The sequence below is a fragment of the Periophthalmus magnuspinnatus genome, chromosome 14, assembly GCF_009829125.3.
Source record: "Periophthalmus magnuspinnatus isolate fPerMag1 chromosome 14, fPerMag1.2.pri, whole genome shotgun sequence".
NCBI classification, from domain to species: domain Eukaryota; kingdom Metazoa; phylum Chordata; class Actinopteri; order Gobiiformes; family Gobiidae; genus Periophthalmus; species Periophthalmus magnuspinnatus.
Window position 1 is genome coordinate 21,149,736 of NC_047139.1, and position 24,515 is coordinate 21,174,250.

At 40.8% G+C, this 24,515-nt stretch overlaps 1 protein-coding gene across 1 annotated transcript in view; it reads right to left on the bottom strand.

Annotated features, from left to right (window-relative positions):
- igsf9bb (immunoglobulin superfamily, member 9Bb) overlaps window positions 1-23,297 on the bottom strand; it is a 108,049-nt gene extending 84,752 nt beyond the window's left edge. The window contains exon 1 of the mRNA XM_055226923.1: window positions 23,079-23,297. Within this exon, the coding sequence (XP_055082898.1) occupies window positions 23,079-23,145 (67 nt within the window). The 5' untranslated portion in view covers window positions 23,146-23,297. The remainder of the gene's footprint in view (window positions 1-23,078) is intronic.
- Window positions 23,298-24,515: the final 1,218 nt, after the last annotated feature.

Genomic DNA, 24,515 nt, shown 5'->3' on the forward strand with positions numbered 1-24,515 from the left:
TTGACCATAGACTTGTATTAATTGAATCTTGATATGACAATTCAACAATAATAACAATAATAATAATGCCTTAGTCTTATAAAGCACTTTTCCAGATGCTCAAAGTCGCTTTACAATTTCATGCATTATTCATTCACTCCATTCACTACTATTGTAACCACAGCTGCCCTGAGGTAGACTGATGGAAGTGAGGCTGTCAATCTGCACCATCTGCCCCTCTGATCACCACCAACACTCACGCACACACCACTTTCAAACTAGACAATGTGGGTGAAGTGTCTTGCCTAAGGACACAATCACAGCTTTTGCCACTCATGCCCCGCTGTGGCACCTGATTTTCCCAGCGATCTTCAATCCAAGTACAAACCAGGCCCAGCCTCACTTAGCTTCTGAGATCTGACGAGATCAGACTTTGACAAGAAAGTTTTCCACTTTCACCAATATCATCAAATTTAGATCACGATTAGATTTTGATGAGCCCTGTTTTAGTGTCCAGCAACTTATCTGTCATTATGTAGTAAGCAGAGGTTTTTACACTCTATTCTCAGTTGCAAGCCTTTTAAAGAAAACACACCCCTACCTCCAATTACCTAAATAAACCCACATCCCATAATTACTGCAGTGATGGATGTTGAAGCAGCAACAAGTTAATGAACCTGAACTGATGCAATTATTCCTTTAGTTAACATGGACCTGTGTATTTCTCATCCAGAAGTGCTTCATTTGGTTCCTCGAAAAAGTTCACAAAATTCAGATTCAAAACAATAAAACTGTACTGCATAGTGAACGAGTAACAATGACATCTGTGCAATTCAAAACTCAGTTCAAACAAACCTTTCACTGACTAAATGTGTACTCAACATAAGGCTGCAACTAATGAGTATTTTAGAAGCCAGATAGTCAGGGATTGTCGTTTTCAAATAGGCAACAAGAATTTTACATATTGTGACTTTTTAAAATACATTTCAAATCAAATAAAGGTTATAATATGATGACAGAGGGCTTCTAGATAGAGAATATGAAGTAGCTCAGTTGGAAGAGTGTTTGTCCACAGATCCAAAGGTTGGTGTTCAAATCCTGCTCTTGACATAAATATCATTGTCTGTGTACACTAGTGTGTGAACGGGTGAGTGGTTCCTTGAGGTAAAGCATTTTGAGTGCCCTGAAGGTGGAAAAGTGCTATATGAAAACTGTAGCTCTAACAGAATTTTTGCCTATAAAATCCTCTAATTACATAATTAACATTTCTTTTTCATCCAGTCTACAGAACAGCAGAGATATACCGTGCTTGTTCTACTCACAGATTCTATATATAAATGGACATAGCTAACCTGCTAGCCACCGCGTTCCAAGGAAGTGGCTCTTTGGTTTCTATGATACATGTGATTGGAATTCAGAATTTAGAACTCAGCTCCCAATTTGTCCCTATAATTGCTATCCTCGATAAGGTTTATTAGACTGGAGCTAAGTGCCGTAGGTGATGTCACACTCCCGTAGTCCACTAATTTATACAGTCTATGGTTCTACATTATCACACAAGCACAAACAAAGGCACTGATTATCATGGTTACTGCATGGAGTTCAAAAATATAGCTAAACAACCTGGTTGTTTTGATTGAAGGCTGAGGCGCTGACCCACAAACATGAACCATCAGACTCTACAAACGATTCATTTCTGAAGATATTACTTTAAACTGCCTCCTCTGTCTCATAGAGGCTCAAATGCTTTCCACTTTTTATTTTAGGCAACAGTGAAATAAATAGGACTTTTACATCTGACTTCTGTTCTCATGCCAACACTCAGGCAGAACACAGCAGCAGCGCATTTGAATCAGTATCTGTCACATAGCAAGCGTGTTTGTTCAGTCTTAGGTTTAACCATAGCCTGTATAAAGAAGTGGACTAAGTGAGTGTGGCGTCACCCATAGCGCGCGGCTCCAGTCAAATGAAGCTCATCGAGGCTAGCAGATATAGGAGTGAATTTGGAGCCAAGTTCCATATCCGCCCCCTGCCAAACCAGAAATGCAGGTGCTTATCAACGCTGGCAATCACACCTGTTGCTAATGCTAGCAGGACTGACCTCAGGGAAAGGAGGCACCTGATTTGTCTGTTATTAATGTTCATATCTTGAGTTATGGACACAATAGCAAAATAAAAAATACCAGCTGCATTTACGGAGAGAGGCCTGACATTTTATCAGTGTGAATTGGAGCCAGAGTCGATGGAGCAGGAAGTGCGCCCATGATCACTTCCTATTTGGAACGGTGGCTAGCAAGTTTGCTATGTCTATTTAGGCAGAACAAATTTGCTAACTTGTTCATTATAATTGTACTACATCTTTAGCACATTTGCACATACATGCAAGAACACGGTTTATGGCCATATGTAAACGTGGCTGTATCAAAGCATCAGCCAAAAAAAATTCAAATTCAGGATTCACCAAATTCACAAAGGGGTAAAGAGGTCTGTTGTCCCAGGCCCCCAAATTTCTGTTGATGGGCCTGAATATGTCATTCTTGAAGTCTAAACAATGTCGCTGTGTGCTGTCTGCAGTGAATTAAGTGTTTTAATGTCCAATCATCAGAACAAATGCATGTAAAATGAACCAGTTCTGCATTTCACGTTTTTAAGGCAGTAAAAATCACGTACAGCCCCTTTAATATTTTCTGATAGGCCATTACTGTGATAGATATAAGGTAGTGATTTGACATGATTGGATAGACACTACGGAGGATGTGAGGAGCACGGAAGCTGCTGGCAAAGCGCAATATTCTCTGTAAGCAACTTTGAGCCAAGGCTAGAGGAGAAACTGAGGCAGCTCCCACTAATACGTGTCTATTTTTACATGACAGCTATTCCCCTCTCACCTCGTGTCCACCGTGATATACCTGCTCCCAACAATGCACCGTGTTCTCCTGTTCTGCCAATCCCCCTCCTCCTCTATAGAGCACAGTGAATCCTGACGGGCTGAGAGACAGAGACCGACAGAGAGACAGACAGAGAGACAGAGAGAGACAGAGACACAGAGACAGAGAAAGACAGAGACAGAGAGAGAGAGAAAGACAGAGACAGACAGAGACAGAGAGAGAGACAGACAAAGAGAGACAGAGAGACACAGAGACAGAGAAACACAGAGACAGACAGAGAGAGACAGAGAAAGACAGAAACAGACAGAGAGAGACAGAGAGAGAGAGACAGCCAACCCTCCTCTCTATACAGCGCAGTGAATCCTTACAGGATGAGAGACAGACAGAGAGAGACAGAGAGACAAACAGAGAGAGAAAAAGAGACAGAGAGCCAACCATTCTCTCCATAGAGCACAATGAATCCTGACAGGATGAGAGACAGACAGAGAGAGACAGATACAGAGAGACAGAGAAAGACAGAGAGAGACAGAGAAAGACAGAGAGAGACAGAGACAGACAGAGAGAGACAGAGACAGACAGAGAGAGACAGAGAAAGACAGAAACAGACAGAGAGAGAGAGAGAGCCAACCCTCCTCTCTATAGAGCGCCGTGAATCCTGACAGGATGAGTGACAGACAGAGACAGACAGAGAGAAAAAGAGACAGAGAGCCAACCATTCTCTCTATAGAGCACAATGAATCCTGACAGGATGAGAGACAGACACACAGAAAGAGAGGGAAAAACAGAGAGAGAGAGGGAGGGAGAGAGAGACAAAGAGGGAGAGAGTGGCAGAGAGAGACACACAGAAAGAGAGTGCCAGAGATAGAAGGAGAGAGAAAGAGAGACAGGGAAAGAGAGAGAGACACAGAAAGAGAGACACAGAAAGAGAGTCAGAGAGAAAAGGGCAGAGAGGGACAGAGAGAGACAGAGAGCCAACCCTCCTTTCTATAGAGCGCAATGAATCCTGACAGGATGAGAGACAGACACACAGAGAGAGTGGGAACGACAGAGAGAGGGAGAAAGCGAGAGAGACAGAGAGAGGGAAACAGAGAGACGGAGAGAGTGGCAGAGAGAGAGAGAGAGAGAGAAAGCAAGACAGAAAGTGAGAGACAGAGAGCATGAGAGAAAGAGACAGAGAAAGAGAGCAAGAGAGACAAAGAAGGAGAGAGAGAGAGACAGAGAGAGAGAGAGGGAATCCTGACAGGCTGCTCTGGCAGGTACATGGCGTGCAAGCCCAATTTCTTGTTTGTAATTGAGGCACGTCGACACAGAGGGGATAATAATCAGAGGCTTTAAAGCACTGAACCAACAGTTCATGTCAGCAGTGTGCTAAGTTGTTACCTGACACCTCCAAACCAGCCAGTGTCATATAAAGGACATTTGGAGATGCTGCTGCTGCTGCTAACAATGTAAGGGCTGTGTCCAATCCACCCCCAGTGAGCCCCTATATAGTGCAGTGTATAGAGATGTGCTTTTTGCAGTGGTTTTCAAATGTCTCGTGGATTCAAAAGTCGAACACTAATGTTTCACTGTGAGATCTGAAATGTAGTAGTAAAATAAATCGTACTGCTATAAAAGAATACGTCATGGGAATAGAAATATGGGGTGTCACTTTTACGGGTTTGTCCTAGTGATGTTTGACATTTTTCTTGACAATTTTTGGCAAACACTATAAAGTTATTTTCAGATCTAGGTTGTAATGTTTTCTCATCCCAAACATGGGTTGTGTTTTGTTTCATTCACATACGTTTAAAGACACAAATCCTGCGTATTTAGGCTGACTTCTTCTATTAAACTGAGTCCATTTTGTGTAATATCGGACCTTTAAATATAAATTTGTAACAGCAAAAAGGGACAGCTGGACAGGATGACCAAAACTTCCCATTTCCATTTGTTAATTTCCAGCATTTTAAAACTTGTAATAAATTAGGCACAGCTACATAACACATAATGTCTTCTATATTAAGCACAGTGATGCACTGTCATAGTCACAAACATCAAAACTTGTATTTGGACTGTGAATGTGAAACTCCCTCAGATATTTTCAACATATTTTTGTTTACTTGAGCCTGAATGAGCAAATTTATGTGACTTTAAAGAATCCACCAGAGCGACTCAATATAGAGATGTCAGTGTCTGTACCCTATTTTTTCCATGAGGTTTAAGCAAAATTTGTGCTTTCTGTAAAAGCAGGGTCAAAATAAGACTATTATGTGCTGCCTGCATCTAATTATTAAGAGTTTTTTGTTAGCAGTACGGCAAAACTCTCCTCTGACAAAAGTGAAATGAGCCTCATAATTTTGGTCTTATTATGCTCGTATTAACCTGCTCTACATGATCCTGGTATTTTTATTACACTATTGTGTCCATAAATCAAGACATGAACATTAATAACAGACGAATTAGGCGCCTTCTTTCCCTGAGCTCCCACTAGTGTAAGAACAGATTAGATTGACAGTTTTGCTAAGCGCACGCTCCATGTTTAAGTCCAGCGGCACGAGCGGGTTACCTCTCGTATCAGCGATCAGCCTCGCTCTGGGTTGGCTCTTTGGTTGCTATGATACGCACAGTCAGAATTCCAAATATGGATCTCTGCTCTAAATTCGCCTTCTAGCCTCGAAGAGCCTCATTTGACTGGAGCTGAACACTATGGGTGATGTCACACTCACTTAGTTCACTTTTTTATACAGTCTACAGTTGGTTTGGACTAATGCAAACGGTTTAAAACTTTTTAAATGATCTAGTTCTGTTTTTCACATTTTAAAGAGAGTAAAAATCAGGTACTACGCCTTTAAGAGGTCATCTTTATGGAGCTGATGACTGCTTTACAAAAATATATCATCAAGCATCAGTCCATCCACTTTCGTAGGCCGTCCCTCCACTCCCACAGAATCTCAAGTTATGATGTGATCCTATAGCGTCTATGAGCTGAATTTAGAGTAGAGCGGCTGAGGTTATGGCGGCGTATCCTATGGCCCGATCCGATGAATCTTTAATGGGTCTGGAGAAGCCAGAGTGGAGGAAGCTGACGATGCTGCATCAGAGGAGCATGCTGAAAAACGACCCGGAGAGGAGGAAGCCAGCCAGCTCAGGACACAGCAAGAGGAACGGGAGGGGCCAGCGTAATCTAGTACAGTACTAAATGAGAGACAGAGGTGGAAAACAGAGAGAGAAGAGAGGGGGGGGGGGGGATAGAAAGAGAAAGAGACAGAGACACAGGGAGGCAGAAAGAGAGAGAGAGACGAAGGAGAGAGAGAGACAGAGGTGAGAGAGAAAGAGAAAGATGGGCAGAGAGAAAGGCAGAGAGGGACAGAGAGAGGAGGGAGAGAAAGAGGGAAATAGAGAGACAGAGGAGAGAGACAAGAGACTGCAGAGAGAGAAACAGAGAGGGGGGAGAGAGAAAGAGGGCAATAGAGAGAGAAAGAGACAGTGAGAGAGACGGGGGGCAGAAAGAGAGAGACAAAGGAGAGAGAGGAAGAGAAAGTTGGGAAGAGAGAAAGACACAAAGGGACAGAGAGAGGAGAGAGGCACCAAGAAAGAGCAACAAAGAGAGAGTGAGACAGAGGAAGCGAGTGAGAGACAGAGACTGAAATAGGGAGAGAGAGACAGAGAGAGAGAGACAGACAACAAGAGAGACAAAGAGAAAGAAAGAGAGCACAGGCAAACTGATCTGGACTTAACAGAAGCTCTTATGCTAATGAACAAGCACACTATTGTGATTGTGATTTCTGAATTATTGCCCTGTTGTTGCATTGATATAAAAGGCTGATTACCGATTTTATGGTCTTACAAACATAAAAAAAACACAACTACCGGTAGTTCATGTTATTTTACTATTTTAAACAGTTTGCAGTAGTTGTATCAGTAGAGTATCCTTTCTCAAAAGTTTATAAGCCCTTTTCATAACTCTCAGAGACCAGAGTTTTGCCGTGACAGTAAAGGAACAACTAGCATGCTAACACGTAGTTCCTAATTAATTGACCTCAAGAGCTGCTTATACAATACATCTGTACTGGGGCAAGACACATTTTGCTCAAATACCTGCAAAAAATGTGCAAGAGGGTCTTTAATAAATGTAATGTTCCAATACTATTAATTATGCCATCTCCGACCAACCAACTAACCCATGCCAGAGAAAAACTAATGATGCTGTTATTAACTTCAGGCTATAAACAATGTCCACAAGTTCCATAGACCGACTACGAAGTTCAGTTGACTTGATCCTTTCAGCATTTAAATCAGCCCTACTGTGCTTGTGTCTGCTCTGTATTAAAATCTATTATATCCCTGGATCATTACATTATAATTTTAAATCCCAATATTCATCTAAAACAACTTAATAAAATATACAAGTTTGTTACTTTCATGTTAGAAAACTGCAGTAACCAATGGGAGTTGATGTCGCAGTAAACTCATCACAACACTCAACTCCTCACATGGCTGCACATCACACTAGCGCGAGCAGCGAGTTTTTTTTTTTCATTTGTACCAAAATGACTACGCAACGCTGCCGAATCCTGCGTGTATCACAGATTAAAAATAAGATTGTGTGTATCACAGAAGAAAATAAAATTGGAGAATGAAGTATATTAATGGAGGTGAAAACAGGGATTGCTCTGCAAAGTGCCGTCTTGAAAATAAGCGATTAAAGATTACTCAAACATGCACGAATCACTCTAAATACAACTTTGAGAAGGAAACAACTATATGGTTAAAAGCTCTGAAAAGTCCATTTTGCAAAATATGTATGATTTAAAATAAAATAAAAAATTCTTAAACAGGAAAACATTGAACTGAATTCTACAGAAACCCCACATAGGCTCTACTTCCTGCTTCGTCACCGACTGGAGCGTACAGTCTGCCCATGAGGGACCATGCCAGAGTACATCTGTCCGTCCATATGCCCAGCTGACAGGGCACAGCTGGGAACAATGTGCAAACTAAGAGACCTGAAAACCTGCATTCAACACAATATTTGAGGCCAGAGGATCAAGTTTAATCAGTGTTACAAGACAATATGGGACTATAGTGATACAGAATATACAGAAAACACTACTGTATATACAAAAATCATGAAGGCTACAGTTATTCATGCATGGGGTTCTTGTCTTCTCTCAAATATTGTTGTTTCCTCATCACAGACATACCTAGAGTTGTATTTTGTTTTGTCCTAGAGTTGTTTACAAAGCGCACTCTGAACAGAATCCTACTTTTTTAAACGCATATTGCTAATCTAATCACAACTGCAATACAGAAAAAACACAATCTAATTTTTGTGTACAGATCATGCGGCCCTATTGCATTTTTTTTTTCTTAGGATTTCAGTTTTTAATATTTGTAATCATGTCTTTGCAGCCTTTGCTTGTCCCAGTGGTGAAATTAACTGTTCGCTCCCAGCTCGAGTCAAAAGTATTAAAGGAGAATGGGATTTTCAATACTCTCTAATGCTAACTCCACAGTACTACAAGACGTCGATAGCAGAGGACAGTGTTTTGATGATGTGCCCACTTTGTACACACCGACTGCTGCACTGGGGACGCAGCAATTACAGGACGAGCCCATTTAAGATGAGTCAGCTGGAGGAGTCTGGCCGCTGTATTGAGACGCACACAAGAGAGGCCACTTCCTTCTTCACGTAAAGCTGCTCAGTAAAACTAATACTCAACATTCTCATCTGTTACAAACATAAACTGTGTAAAGAAGTGGACTAAGGGAGTGTGACGTCACCCATAGTGCTCGGCTCCAGTCAAATTAAGCTCTTTGAGGATAGCAGGAGAATTTAGAGCAAAGTTCCATATTTGGAATTCTGACTGCGCGTATCATAGCAACCAAAGAGCCAACCCTGATGAAGGTAATGCTCCTTCCCACTCGCGCCGCTGGACTTTAGCATGGAGCGGGCGCTTAGCAACACTGTCAAAATGACGAGGCTCACTGCAGCAGTTTTTCAATATAAAGTGAATTGGAGACGATGGAGTCGGAAGTGCACCCATGCTCACTTCCTATTTAGTACATGGAGGCTAGCAGATTAGCTATGTCCATTTATATATACAGTCTATGGTTACACCCAAAATCCATGTTATGTGCACTGTTCATGTTCATTCATGAAGCTGCAGGCTGTATGCAAAAGTAGACTGAAGACACTAAGCCGGTGTCCTCAGCCTCGGGGTTACTCATAATAATACGCCATTATAAACATTCAAAGTTAATCGAGTTATTCCTCAGCAGTGATGCACATTAGATCCTCTTGTTTCTAAACTGGATTAGGAGCACTTGAAATCCAAGCTCAAAGCATTGGTGATATCTGTATTTGTTCTGATCACTGCTGCAGATAAACATGAGGTCGTTGTTGGTAAAGATAACTTACAGTTTTCATTCATGCAAACCGAGCAGTCAAATCAGTCAAGCTCCATCAGTGCAAATGAATAATTAAACATAATGAAGCCCAGTGCTCCCCTACAGAGAATCAAGTGACACTCTCTAAATATAATCAGCTCTGAAGTACTCACCAAACCTCTGGGTCAGAATCACATGTTTACAGTTTATGGTCAAATGTACGAACACGATATGATATTGCTGCAGAGAAATATCACGATAAACAATAATACTGAAAAAAGTTTATGCCACTGATTAAGATTTAAGTTCGTTTTTTTCATGGCAGATGCCATTACCGAGTGTTTAGAATATGGAGAAAGCGATGGCTAATGAGCTCTGCCGATATTTTTGAGCAGAAATTTAGGGTTGATTTTGATGATTTTCGCCAAATTATGTACTTCTAATTTATGACAAACTCACATACCCTTTTACCACCAATCTTCAACAGAGCAGTGTAGTCACTTTTTGAGCAGTTATCGTTTTGCATTTAAGTGTTCAAATAAAGCTTTGTGTGTACAGGCACGAGAACAGCCAAAACACAATATATCGCCTGAGCTGAAGATTTAAGGCTGATAGCAGATTTGCAAAGAAGTGTAAATATCGGCCTGATATATTGGCCAACCAATATATTGGTATATCTCTAATTAGAATAATGCAAGATAAGGCCAGTAAACCATTTGACTGTTTCATTCAACAACATGAGCTGCAACAGATGAACAGCAGAATTAGACCTGGCCTAGTAATGACTATATCCACTTATTGTACTATATGTGGGAGCTGGAACAATACATTTTTGGGGTCAATACTTAGTGTGTGTACATTTTCTTGGCAAAATTGGAGAGATTGGTTATTTTTTGGCTATAGATAAGATTTAAGCCGTAGAGATTGAATGAATAACTTGTATGACTCATTTCAGATGCAAACTAAGAACTAAAGTGTTTCATTATGCTGTTTATTTACTGCAGCTCATGTTTTGTTTTGTTTATTTTTAACAATAATGTAGATTTAGAATAGTTTTGTGGTTTAAAACTACTCTTGGGTTTTTGTGTCAGTGGCATAAATTATTTTCAATATTATTGTTTATCGTCTATATTTACTTCAGCGATATATTGAACTTTACAATTTGTTATCATGACAGGCCTAAGCAGAGTGTACCAAAAAAGGAGGTATTCAACCCTCCACAGCTCAAATTTTAGTACAACAAAAATAGTCAAACTCTCCTCACTTTTGCAAAGAAAAAGTATAAGTCGACATAGTTATTATCATGACAGGCCTAGTAAACATAGTAAACATGAATAAGGAGTCTTTGTTGGCCGTTCTGGAAACAGCAGCAGTGGAGCTCTGTGGGCTGCTCATACATTATTGACACTATGAAGCATGGCCAATGACAGGTGCTGCTGCCGGCCCATTGGCCAAGAGCCCCCGATAGGCTCGTTCAAACAAAATGGAGTCCTGAGCACAGGGGTCTGAAGGCAGCCGCCACTCACTGCTCCGTGGCCCAAATACCAGACTGATTGACACCTAAAGGTTGGTGTCTTTTATAAAGCATCCCGTCCGCCCCGGGCACAAAGAGTACTACTTTTCATTAAGCTCTGTAGAAATGAAGTGCAGCCCTTGTTACACTGAACCTGTAAGGCCAACAGAATTAAAAGTCCTATATTATTACACAAAATTGACTCTTGTGAGGTTTAAGCCATGTCATAATGCTATTACCTCCTCAAAAAACATACTTGGAGTTATGTTTTGTTTCATTCACATATGCTTGCGTAACTCTTTATTATTTGTCTGTCTACATCTCCAAAGCTCAGAATGCTCTGTTCCACCTTGTGATGTCATGAAGTGTAGTTTTCAAGTTAACAGATATCTAGATAGATTGGCAATTCATCCAAATGATTCAAGTGAAGGTGTATGGAGTTTAAAAACACAACGGGGCACTTCCTGTATTACCATAAGACATCACAAGGTGGGACAGAGTGTTTTCAGTTTGACAGAAGAACTGTTTTAATTTTAAAGAGTAAAACACATTTTCAAAATATCTTTTTCAGTGTATAATGAAATAACAGGGTCAAGTTAGAGAGCTGACTCAACGTGACAGCAAGAAAATTACATGTTAAAATAAGCTGCTCTGATAATGTTAAAAGAGCAAAATGTAACTGCAGCTTTATATATATCTTTTATCTCAATGGAGACAAGTAGATGATGTCACCAGGCCAAGCTACAGGTGAACAGGAGATTGTATTTAATATCATGGGCCCCTTTCTTATATTAAGCATTTTTTTTGCAATAAAAACACCTCTAATGTAATGCAAGATATACCGTATTTTCCGCACTATAAGGCGCATCGGAATATAAGGCGCACCTTCAATGAATGGCCTATTTTAAAACAAATTCCATATATAGGGCGCACCGCATTATAAGGCGCATAGAATATAAACTACTGTAGTATCTGGGGTTGTGTTACGCATCCACTAGATGGAGCTGCGCTGAAGGGAATGTCAACAAAACAGTCAGATAAGTCAGTCAAACTCACAAAACAAGTTAATGCATTCACAATATAGTAACTCTCGAAATAGTGCAACGTAACAACAATAACTCAACGTTGTTCAAACGTTAATGTCCATATTCACAATATCTCCCAGCCTTGTTTAGTTGTAAACACGTGAAAGAAACACGTAAAGCCTCACTTTTTCAGTTCATTCCTCATTCACGAATCCGTCGAGTTCTTCCTCTTCAGTGTCTGAGTTGAACAGTTGGTCGAGCTCATTCAAAGTGTCTGATTCCGTCTCGTCAAAATCGCCATTATCCGTGTCGCTGCTGTTGTCTTAACAGTTCAGTGACAATTCCTGCCTTCGTGAAACTCGGACCACTGCTCAGACTGATATATCAGCCCAGGCATCCGCGATCCATTGGCAGATTGTGGCGTATGTCGCCCGGCGCTGTCTCCCCGTCTCCCCTATAGCGTCGGATCCTGTCGTTGCAGATACAGCGGGTTACGGACTTTCCAGCTGCGTAACTCCGCGCCCAGTCGTGCTCTCATGTAAATTCAGACAGCGTCTCAAAGCGGAGACATGGGGCTATCTAAATATTTTACCATCATTACGGTAATCTGCCTCTGTTGTCCTGAAGGTGACGAATGAGAGCACGGGGCTGCGGGGATTTTCCCAGTCATTTATTCGACGCGTAAAAGAACGCCTCCTGACTACGGGTGTCATAATTGACCAATATTGATCCATATATAAGGCGCATCGGATTATAAGGCGCACTGTGGGTTTTTGAGAAAATTAAAGGCTTTTAGGTGCGCCTTATAGTGCGGAAAATACGGTAAGTATAAAGCACCAGATCACGATTTCAATGTTATCACAGTTTATGTTTTCTTGGAATATTTTTATAGACTTTTAGAGGTAGAGATTTTTTACTTTTTAGCGTATCGGCTATGGTAAGTCGTCACATTTTATATAGCACTTTTCCATCTTCAAGTCACTCAAAGCTCTTTACATCAAGGAACTACTCACTCATTCACCCACACATTCATACACCAGTGTACACAGACACTGATGTCTTGCCCAAGGACACAATGACAGCATTCTTCTGTGGGAGCTGGAATCGCACCACCATCATATGGGTCAGTGGATCTGATCGCTCAACAAATGATGTTTATGTCAGTCGTTGACCTTGCTGTCTAAAAGATACAAGATACACAACCTTTATTTTAACACTTTAACACTGTGTAGTTACAAAACATAACTACACAGCTCTTCGAAAGGTTTGAGGTAAAAAAGGTCTTGGGGAAGTTTGTAGTAAACTTAATCTACAAAATATCGGCCAAGGTTATTGCCCATTGGTTGCTGTGAATTCTAAAAAAATCGGTATTGGCCATGGAAAAACCCATATTGGTTGATCTCGAAAATCCATCTGAAACTGACCAATAGAAAGAGAGGATAGTGGAAAGTGTTTGTTTTTGAGGAAGGTAACGCCCCCTTTCGCCCGCATCGGCGGAGGTTTAATACGGAGCGGCCGCTTAGCAACGCTGTCAATCAAACCTGTTGCTAACGTGAGTGGGAGCGACCTCGGGGAAAGAAGGTACCTGATTGGTCTGTTATTAACGTTGATATCTTGAATCACGGACAAAACAGCGGATCATCTAGGATCATCTAGGATCATCTAGAGTGGGTTAATACCAACATTTTAAGACCGAAATGACGAGCCTGACAGCAGCAGTTACAGAAAGAGGGGCCACAGTTTCCTACGTAAACTGAATTGGAGTGAGAGTCTATGAAGTGGGTAGTGCACCCAGGAATACTTATTATTTGGAACACGGCACCTAGCAGGTTAGCTATGTCCATTTGTATATACAGTCTATGAGTTTAACCCCAAGAATGACCTCAATCCAGAAAGTGGTGGGAGATTTACTTTATGGTGGTCTGCTGGGTCTGAACTGATTTGAGCCCAAACTCCTGGTGCAATGAGATGAAATTCACATCTTGTAGTGAGAGAGGCTCGACTTGAGAAGCTACGCGGTGAGCCGTTTGAAGTCATGAGAGCAGAGAATGGATTCACACTCATCGGGATGGCCAAGAGAGACTGCCTCATCCCACAGACTTAAACCCACGTTTCGGCAGTGAATTAGAGGAGTTTGACTTTCTAAGCGCTCACTAAGTCTTGTGTCTGGAAAACATAATCAGCACGGCCACTTTTTCTGTGGAGAATCTTCGGGATTCAAAGTGAAATTTGGAACGGAAATGCAATACTAGTTTATGTGGTCTTATACTTGTTCTGATACAGCTCAAGATGATTTTAAAGTTATTCAAGGAAGGTTTATTTTCTGTCCTGTGAACGTGGTTTTTTTTTTTTTTTTTGTATTGATACCTGCTCAAATGAATGTCTAGTTTCGATACTAGTTTTAGTATCGATTAGTATCTGATTTTCAATATATATATATTTTTTTTTAAGTCTATGTCTAACACTGTGTAATATTCTCAACAGCTGCACTACGACAGGGCCCTCAGAATCAGAGCTGTCTTTGATTCTGTTTTAGTGCAATAATGATTTTGTCTAAGGGAATTTGTTTTTGCCAAAGTTTGAGTCAAACTATAGTACGTATTGGCAAGTATAGAATGGTATCACTCTGTATTTTTCACAGGGATCTTTCTGTTGCCCCTAGAGCCAGGCTCAAACACTGCAGTCACATTTGTTTATTGCAGTGATGGAAGTGAAACCAAATGGTGAGCCATCATTTTGAACAAAACTACATTTTTCTCATGAACTTTGAGAACTGATTCAGCAGAAATCTGTGGTTTTCAGTGAACTGCGGCATTTTTTTTCTTTCTTTTTTTCATCATAAGCAACCATATTTTGTTTTACACAGGTGGACCATGTGCATCCCTGACTGGCTAATCCACCTGTCAATCACACCCATCTGGTAAATGTCACGTTACATTTTTATATAGCTCTTTTCCACCTTCAGTGCACTCAAAGCACTTTACATCAAGGAACCACTCACCCATTCACACACACATTCATACACCAGTGTACACACACACTGGAGAACAGGATTCAAACCACCAACCTTAAGATCAATGGACAAACACTCCAACTGAACTACTGATTGGTAGAACTCGGGGAGATTCACCAATGACCAGACTCACATCTTCGTGTGTAATCTGGATCCCACACAAACAATATGTATGTTCCTATAATTACTCTGCGAAACATACGACAGTCTGAATAGCTCTAGTTAGAATAGACAATTTACTCCACTTTACAAAGACAATCACCTGCCTCCTAGTTTAAGAAAACAAAAACAACAGAGACACTCATTTAGCATTTGAAAATGTATAACCTTTTTAACCACCTATGCTTTACATACAGCAGTGCTAACACTACAGCAGATAGCACGCCAGAGCGGAGCTTCTCATGTCAAAATAAAATATGTCTTCACCAACAGCAAGCAGCAAACAGCCTCCTTCTGCTGTAAAGTGCTGAACACCCACAAGGCTCTGGCCCATGCTGTGAACGACGCTCAAATCTCCCATTTCTACAACTTGGTCAGCAGCTTTGTGTTTGCCAAGTAGCCACCCACATCCAGGGAGAGCTCTCATTAAGCGATCGTACTGTAGGGATCGTCAAAAACCACAGATAGCCTGAAGGTTCCTCAGGATAAAATTAATTAGGCAGGCAGAGCAGGGTGCCAGCTCCACTCACACCCAAACGGTTTACCCAAAACTAAAAATACACATGACAGGGGACGCCATGAGAAATCACACTAGAATCTCATTTGACAGTGTGAAAATGGTAAAAGTCCACAGGAGGTGAGATAAGTGGAAATAAACCAGCAAAGTGGGACTGTCAAACACATCAAAACCCAGATAGTAACAAATACCAAAACTAGTATTGAGGCAAGATACTCATTTGAGCAGGTATTGATTGAAAATAATCACATAAAGAATCTGAGGAAGAATTTGACAGTTGGGCCATAGACTGTATAAAAAAGTGGAATAAGGGAGTCATAGTGTTTGGCTCCAGTCAAATGAAGCTCATCAAGGCTAGCAGTTACAGGAGCCAATTTAGAGCAAAGTTCAATATTAGGAATTCCGACCGCGAACGTCATAGTAACCAAAGAGCCAATCCAGAGCAAGACTGTTAGGGGTAACGCCTCTTCTCGCCCACACCACTGGCTTAGCAGGAAGCAGATGCTTAGCAACGCTGTCAATCAAACCTGTTGTTAATGCTAGCAGGAGCAACCTTGGGGAAAGAAGGTGCCTGATTTGTCTGTTATTATTGTTCATATCTTGAGTTACAGACACAATAGTGAAATAAAAACACCATGTCATGTACAGTGGGTTAATACAAACATTTTAAGGCAAAAATGGCGAGCCTGACAGCAGCAGTTACAGGGAGAGGGCAACTGTTTCTCAGCACAGAGTGAACTTGTGTCGATGGAGCTGGAAGCGCACCCACGATCACTTCCTATTGGGAAAATGTATATTAATGTCCATTAATATATACAGTCAATGGGTTGGACCCAGATCAATTTTGTTTTTAAGAATCAAATGTTTTTATTTCTAATTTGTATACATGTCTATACTGATTTTTGGTATTTATATGTAAAGCAGATTAAACTCATGATTCACAACTTAAATCTGTCATTATATAAATACATTGTTTCCTACCTTTCTCTGCATAAATAGTTATTTTTGCATGAACTCCCCCTGCAGGTGTAGTCTTCTGAGTGCAGTTTGGGTCAGATACATAGAGATATGCAATAGCTTTTTAGCCACACCCCTGTTTTAGTCAACCAGTTGATTGGTAGGACATGTCTTTAGCTGAACGAGAATTTCCTTAGTCGACTACAGCCCTAAAATCCAGATATTAATCAGTACAAAAGAGACCAGTATCAAAACTAGATACTCATTTGAGCAAGTATGAATATTGAAATTAATTACATACTTTCCAGAATACATTTTGATCACATGATAAAAACTGCCTTTATTTTGTGTTGAAAAAAACATTATATTCACTAAAAAATAATGTTTTTTATGTTTGATCTTGAAGCCTTGCAGGGGTAACAAGTGTCATCTGCTTCTTCTTCACTACAATTGGTTTAATCCAAATGTCACTCAGAGCAGTACTGAGGCTGACCAATAGGAGGAGTGGGCAGGGAAAATTTTCTTTGTTTGAGCATAACATTCAAGATAAATTAATTAATCGTAATATGACAATTTAATCAAAGTTTATAAGGACCTATTTCACTGACTGCTTGAATATCTCACGTGTTTGTTGAACTTTGATACGGGAACTTTTAATACAAAATCTCATGACTGTTTTGTTTTAATACAAAATCTCATGACCTGGCCGCACTAGAACTGAAATGGAAAAAAAATCTTTTGGTTATTTTGCATCCCAAAAATGTAATACATTTCAAGGACATGTGAAACTGGATACACTAGTGCCACTAATGCACTTTAATAATTTGGTGATGAACATTTATAATCACACCTGCTCCTGTTTTAATGTTTAAATGGACCTATGCAGTTATTAGTTTAGTTTGTTTCTTGTATTTGAACAGGGCATTCCTGAGAAAGACTCTTGAGTGCTCTCACTGGGCTCTCCCTGTATAAATAAAGATAAATAAAATAAAATAAGATTTGATTTTTATCACTATATTGCCCATGCAGCGCTATGATCACATAAACCATCTAAGTTTTCTGCCAACTTCTTTTGGTTCTAAGCAAAAACAAAGCATTTCACTAGTGCTTCACCTTAAGTGCCCAAAGTAGAGTTTAGGTGAGGACACTAAAGTGCTTGTAATGGCTCTCTCGCACAACAGTCAAAAGCATGCCTCCAGTCTCCTTGCTCCATGGCCCAGTCGCTCTGTATGGTTCTACCGCACACTGCAGTGCCGTTTATTTCACCGCTTAGTCATAATGAGTTCTCCTTGGTGAGGGGCAGACGGCCTGGTAGTGGGCATATGTCTGGATCTTGGTAGAAGACACTGCTCCTCGGGGAATGGCTCAGCGGTGGTGGGCCGTGGTGCATTTGAGTGCACACGTGGGCATGGGAAACTAGAGTGCCAAGAGCGGCCGACTCCTGTAGAGCATGCCCTGAACATGTCTACTGATTATACTAACATTCCAAACTCGATTTCGATACTAAGGAGTCAATACCCATTTCAGTACGATGATAAAAAACACAGTTTCTTTAAATGGTTATCATGGTGGTAAATTGGCAAATTTAACTTCAAGGCACTCAAAGCACTTTACATCAAGGAACCCATTCATACAACAGTGTACACAGACACCAGGAACAAGGTGGGGTAAGTGTCTTGCCCAAGGACACAATGACAGTATTCATCTGTGGGAGCTGGAATCGCCTCGCCAACCTGTGGGTATGTGGATGTGAGCATTTTACCAATGATGTTAATGTTGAAACCTGGATTCAAACCGCCAACCTATAGTCTTTAGTCTTCTGATACAGCTAAAGATTCATTCTAAAGTTATTCAGGAAAGGTTCATTTCTGCCCTATGAATGTGACTTCTTTAGTATTGATACCTGCTCAAATGAGTATCTTGTTTCAATAGTAGTATTAGCATCTGATTTTCCATACTTTTGACAACTCTATGTCCTTAACAGCCATACTAGGATAGGGCCCTTAGAATCAGAAAAAAAGGTTTATTGGGATTATTTTGTTTTTGGAAAGAAAAAATAATATATTTTTGTCATATCGCCTTAATATAAATAAAAAATATAGAGTATGGACAGAGTAAAACAAGCAGTCCTAATCGATGAATCAGTTGAACCTGGTTGAGGCAGGTTCACTCAAGTGTATGAACTTGTGAAGCAGGAAGATGGGACAAAGATGTGGGGAAATACGGGAAGAGGCACAGACTCGGAGTATGGGGTAAAGTGAGAGCAGAGAAACCAGAGAGGAGCCAGAGGAGACAGGGAGGAGGTCTGGCTCTGCTCCAGGATCAGCTCTGGCCAAAACCGACACTCAGCTAACTGCCAGCTGGAGCCATGAGGATGCTCTGGCTGACTGTGTGCACGCTACACCCTCATCTACATGGAGGGGCAGTGCAAATCGGGTCAGGACACAACAGTTTGGTACCTGAAAGTCTCAAGATGTTCTTGATAGTCTCCACTGTCATAAGACGAAAACATACTGTGCTCTAACACGACCTTGTATCTTTTGATTGGAAAGTATTCATGGGTTTCAGCTCCTCTTATAGGTGATATTTTGGGGACTTCACGTCACAATTCAAATGATATAATATTTTAGTTAAATTGCTATGGTGACAGTAGCTCATTTGGTAGAGTGTTTGTCCACTGACATAAACATCATTGGTTGAGCGGCGAGATCCACTGACCCACAGGGTGGAGTGCAAGTCCAGCTTCCACAGATGAATACTGTGGTTGTGTCCTTAGGCAAGACACTTAACCCATCTCACGCCCGGTGTCTGGGGGCATGAATGTGTGAGTGGTTCCTTGATGTAAAGCGCTTCAAATGTCTTGAAGGTGGAAAAGTGCTATATAAAAAAATGTGACCATGGCAACAGTCCTAAACCCATTCTGAAACCCATGGATAGGCTAAAGCAGCATGTAACAGACGCATCTATAGAACAGTTGAAAATGGATAAAAGGTGTACATTTTTGTCCTCAAAATTAACACTAGTATGATAAAACATAACTTTTTAAAATTATAAATAATATTTAAATAATAATTTAAACCTGCTGTGACTTATGTTGCTTGCATGCTGTCTGAATGAATTCAGCTTCAAACTGCAAGTTAAACTCACACCTAAATCAAAAGCTGAACAAATCGAGGAATAATTGATTCACCTTAAGACGTTGAGTGATGAATTAAAAACTCGCACACTCAAGACTAGGGACAATAAACAAAAATATTGTTTCTTAAATCGTATTTGTAGACAATAATTGTTTGTCAGACATTTTATATAATCGTGATAATCATCAATAAAGATAATCACCATTGTATCACTAGAATGTGCAGAAAAAAACTACTTCTTCGTGATGTTCTCTTCTAGATCACTGTTTCACTTATAACAATGTGCAGTACTATAACAGTTGTTGAAAGGTCCTATATTACACAAATTTAACTCTTGTGAGCCATGTTATAATGTTATTACCTCCTCAAAAACATAACCTTTATTACCCTTCATAATCCTTTATTATTAGTCTGTCTACATCTTCAAAGTTCAAAATGCTCTGTTCCACCTTGAGATGTCATGAAGTGGTAGTTTTTAAGTTAGTATCTACTTCAACCTTTTGTTCAGTAGAAATTGGCAATTCCATGGCTGAAATGTGTATGGAGTTTAAAACACACAGGGGCATTTCCTACATCACCACAGCTAAATATGGGCCCTTTAACTATGGAACTCCTTCATAGTATTAAAATTATAATTATTCATATCTATAGCATTTTTAAACTGTCAGCAACTTTAATAATTATTGTGATGTAATCGTTAATAGCGATTATTTTGGCCATGATAATCTTGACACCAAATTTCAGTATCATCCCATTCCTAGCTCAGGAAGCTCAATGAAGGTGGGATTAAATGCAAACATCTGTGGGGTACAATAAAGTGTTGATCTGAACTCACTCCATGCTTTCTTCTCTCACATATACAAATCCATACAAATCGTTTTAAGCCTAATTAAATCCCTTGTCAAATAAGTGTGTTTGACGAAGATACCATCCGCCAAAAGTAATGCAGCCCTACCCTTAAAATGTTTTTCGTCTTATTCCAGCACAAAAGTCATAACTAAACAAGGGTGACAGTGGCTCAGTGGTTAGAGCAATGGTCCTACCAACCCAAAGGTCAACTCTTTCTCGGTCTAACTTCTGTCACTGTGTCCTTAGGCAAGACACTTCACCCACCTCGCCTTGTATGAAAGTGGTGTGTGTGAATAATTCATCTTGGTTGGAGGGGCTGATGGTGCCGTCTGTCACAGGGCAGGTATGACTACAACAGTAAAGTCCATTACAAGGGTAAAGTATTAGTATTATTAGCACTATTAACAAAAAGGGAGCAGAATAGTACAAAGGGTTTTCCTCACCGCTCAGAAGTATGCCATCAGACGTGTGAACAGCTTCAGAGGTCATTGTGTCTCTGCCTTGTGTCTGTGCCAGAGAAAACCAGGGAAGCCGCTTAAACCCATCTCCTTCAGTCTTCTCCCTTTGGCAGTCCACGTCTGGTGCATCCTCTTTAGCAAAGCATTACATAATTGTTTGCCATGTAGCCAGGCTAACACAAGTCTACAGGGACATCAACCAAAATAGCCCCAAATAAACTGCAGCATTTACTTTGAAACTCAGTCTATAAAAAATTCAAAGATGAGTTTCATCTTGAAGTGAAGTTTTATTCCTCATCTAATCAGTGATGCTCAAACACAGATGTTGGCACTGGCCCATTTCCTTCAGCTCCCTCTCTAAGTGCTTGGGGTGGTAAAAGTAGCGTCCTCTTTTAAGGTTAAAGTCTAGGGAAAAACTGTTTAAATCTCAGTCAAAATAATTCACATCTACACATTAACCTTTGCTCAGGTGACAGAAGAACACAGCAGGGCTTCCTATGTAGATCTGTAGTTCCTGGAACGCTTAGACTTGTGTCATGATTTTGGGGAACAGGCCAAAACAGTTTCCACATCCCTTAGATGCCATTATAAATTCTCACATAGCTGTCAGACCTAGGCCTGTCACAATAACACATTTTGAAGCTACTACTACTACTACATTTTTAAACAGAAACTATCACTCAAAAGACCTGAGCTGCTTGATCTAGTAATTATCGCGACAGGCCTAGTCAGATCCACCAAAATCTTTTCTGTATCCTTTATCCTCCAATAATCAAGTGAAAGGGGAATACAATCCTCCAAACAGGGCATAGAATTAAGCCCAGCATCAAAGAATAAGTCTAATCCAAAGGTAGACGACAGTATGTCACATGATTCTTGTGTTAAAGTGCTACTAAGATTAGGAGAAAAAACCTGACATAATGATGAGTGATGGGTAACACACTACGGGCCTATTGTTCTAACATGACCTTGTATCTTTTCATTGGAAAGTATTCAAGGGTTTCAGCTCCTCTCATAGGTGACATTTTGAGGCCTTCACAATTCAAAGAATATAATATTTTGGTTTAAATTGTCAATTCCTATAGCAATAGTAGCTCAGTTGGTAGAGTGATTGTCCACTGCTTCGAAGGTTGGCAGATCAAATCCTGCTCTCGACATGAACATCATTGGTTGAGTGGTCAGATCCACCGACCCACAGGTTGGCAGTGCAGTTCCACCTCCCACAGATGACTCCTGTTGTTGTGTTCTTGGGCAAGACACTTAACCCACCTCACTCTCAGTGTCTGCGTAGACTCATGTGTGAATGTGTGGTTCCTTGATGTAAAGTGCTTCGAATGCCTTGAAGGTGGAAAAGTGCTATAAAAAAATGTGACCATGGCAACAGTCCTAATATTTTGTCATTCTGAAACCCTTGGATAGGCTAAAGCAGCATGTAACAGGTAAAAATGGATAAAAGATGTCAATTTTTGTCTTCCACGTTAACTAAAGCATCATGAACTTTTTCCAATAACAATTTAAACTTGCTGTAACTTACTTTACTTGCACGAATTCATCTTCAAACACAGTAAAATCACGCCTAAATCAAAAGCTGAACAAACCTATGAATAATCGATTCACCTTAACGCAGTCGTGAATCAAAAACTCCCCCCTCTAGCGGACAAACGCGTAATTACAGCCGGTGTCTTGGAGGTTATTCCACTCATTGCATTTTAATGACATCCACACCAGCGCACCGTAATCACACCGGCATTCACCCGTGAGGGATGCAGAACCTCACAACCGTCTCAGCCACAGCCCAAACCGACCCGTACAGCCCCGGTACCGGCAAAAAACAAGCACACACCTCCACCAAAACCACAGCAATGACTTCTTGGGAGGAACATGTCATCTCAAATAGGCTGCGAAATCTATCACGGACGTCATAACTCCCTAAGAGACATTTATATAAGCGCAAAAGCCAATATTCTTGAATACTAAACGTGCGTTGTGACCGTTAAAACCCGTTGTCGCTTCATATTTACCGGTTCCACTTCAGGTGCAGAGCTCAACAGCCTCATGTATGAACTTCATGACGTAAGCCTGTTATAACATGCAGCGACACGTTCAAAGTTAGCAACGCAAAATAACGGAAACGCGGATTTAAGCTAATTTAAAACTTCTAGAAAGCCAAAAAAACAAAACCCCCGTTGGAAGACACTGCACTTGACTCACCTTGAGCTGCCGTTCCTCGGGTGCTGCTGAATACACTTGCTATCAAAGTGGCCACATACCAAATCATAGTACTATTACCGACCAGAAATAAGCCTCATCATATCTCAAAGTGCCCTTTTCGGTGAATCTCTCATTGCCAAGTTGTTCCAGGACGGACTGAGGCGGGCCGGTATCCTGTCTCGTCGTTACCCGAGCCCTGGACACTTTTCCAGCGGCGCGTTGCCTCTCTGTTCCCCTCTCCTCCGCTCTCCTCTCGCATCCTGAGACAGATCACCTGCGCCAATGGGACGAGAGAGCGGTCGACGTCGTGTGAAACCTAGCAGCCAGCCTTTAGCTAGCCGCTGGCCCGCCCCCGCTCGACGCTCATTGGTGGATCTACGGAGGCGTGCGTCCTCTGATTGGCTACCCGCGCTGTCTGTCCTCGCGCCCGCTTGAGGTGTTTGGAAGATGTAGAAAAAGTGGGAAAAATACGTGATGTGACGGGCTTGGTTTGGGATCCCCCACATTACAGAGGAGGATTGTGGGTAGCGCAGCCTATAGTCATGTTGTTTTGAGTGTAGGTTAAGTAGACGAGTCATTCTAGGTCACTTCACGGAGTTGGTAGGTGTTTTACTGTTGTAGTTGAAGACAAGATCATTATGTGAAAGGGTAAGGATGGAAAATCTCAGGCAAATGAGATTTATCATGAGGAAAAAATAAAATCAACTAAAAATGTTTGAAACACCTACTCATATTCCTTTAGTCTACACCAGACTGAGGCAGTTTATATCCATGAGTTCAGACTGGTGACTAAAATTTAGCACCGTTGCCATAACAGTTAACAATGTAAAAGTTAACATTACATTTTTTGAAAGGTCAAAATGTTGATTGTAAACAGGAGGTTTAGTTAGTCCTCAAAATGTCGACTATAAACAGAAAGTTAGTCCCCCAAATGTATGTGTAATCCATCTGTTGTCCAGATCTGATCCAAAAAAAAAGATGAAGTTAAATCTGTCAACTGGACAAAATGTTGTAAGAAAGAAGAAGCGGCTTGGATGAGCAGCGAAACGTCTTCACTCTTTCAACGTTTTGTCCAGTTGACAGATTTAACTTTGGCTTTTACTCCTCAAAATGCAGACATAAACAGGAAGTTAGTCCTCGAAATGTTGACTCTAAACAGGAAGTTAGTCCTCGAAATGTTGACTCTAAACAGGAAGTTAGTCCTCGAAATGTTGACTCTAAACAGGAAGTTAGTCCTCGAAATGTTGACTCTAAACAGGAAGTTAGTCCTCGAAATGTTGACTCTAAACAGGAAGTTAGTCCTCGAAATTTTGACTCTAAACAGAAAGTTAGTCTTCAAAATGTTGACTCTAAACAGGAAGTTAGTTATCAAAATGTTGACTCTAAACAGGAAGTTAGTCCTCAAAATGTTGACTCTAAACAGGAAGTGAGTCGTCA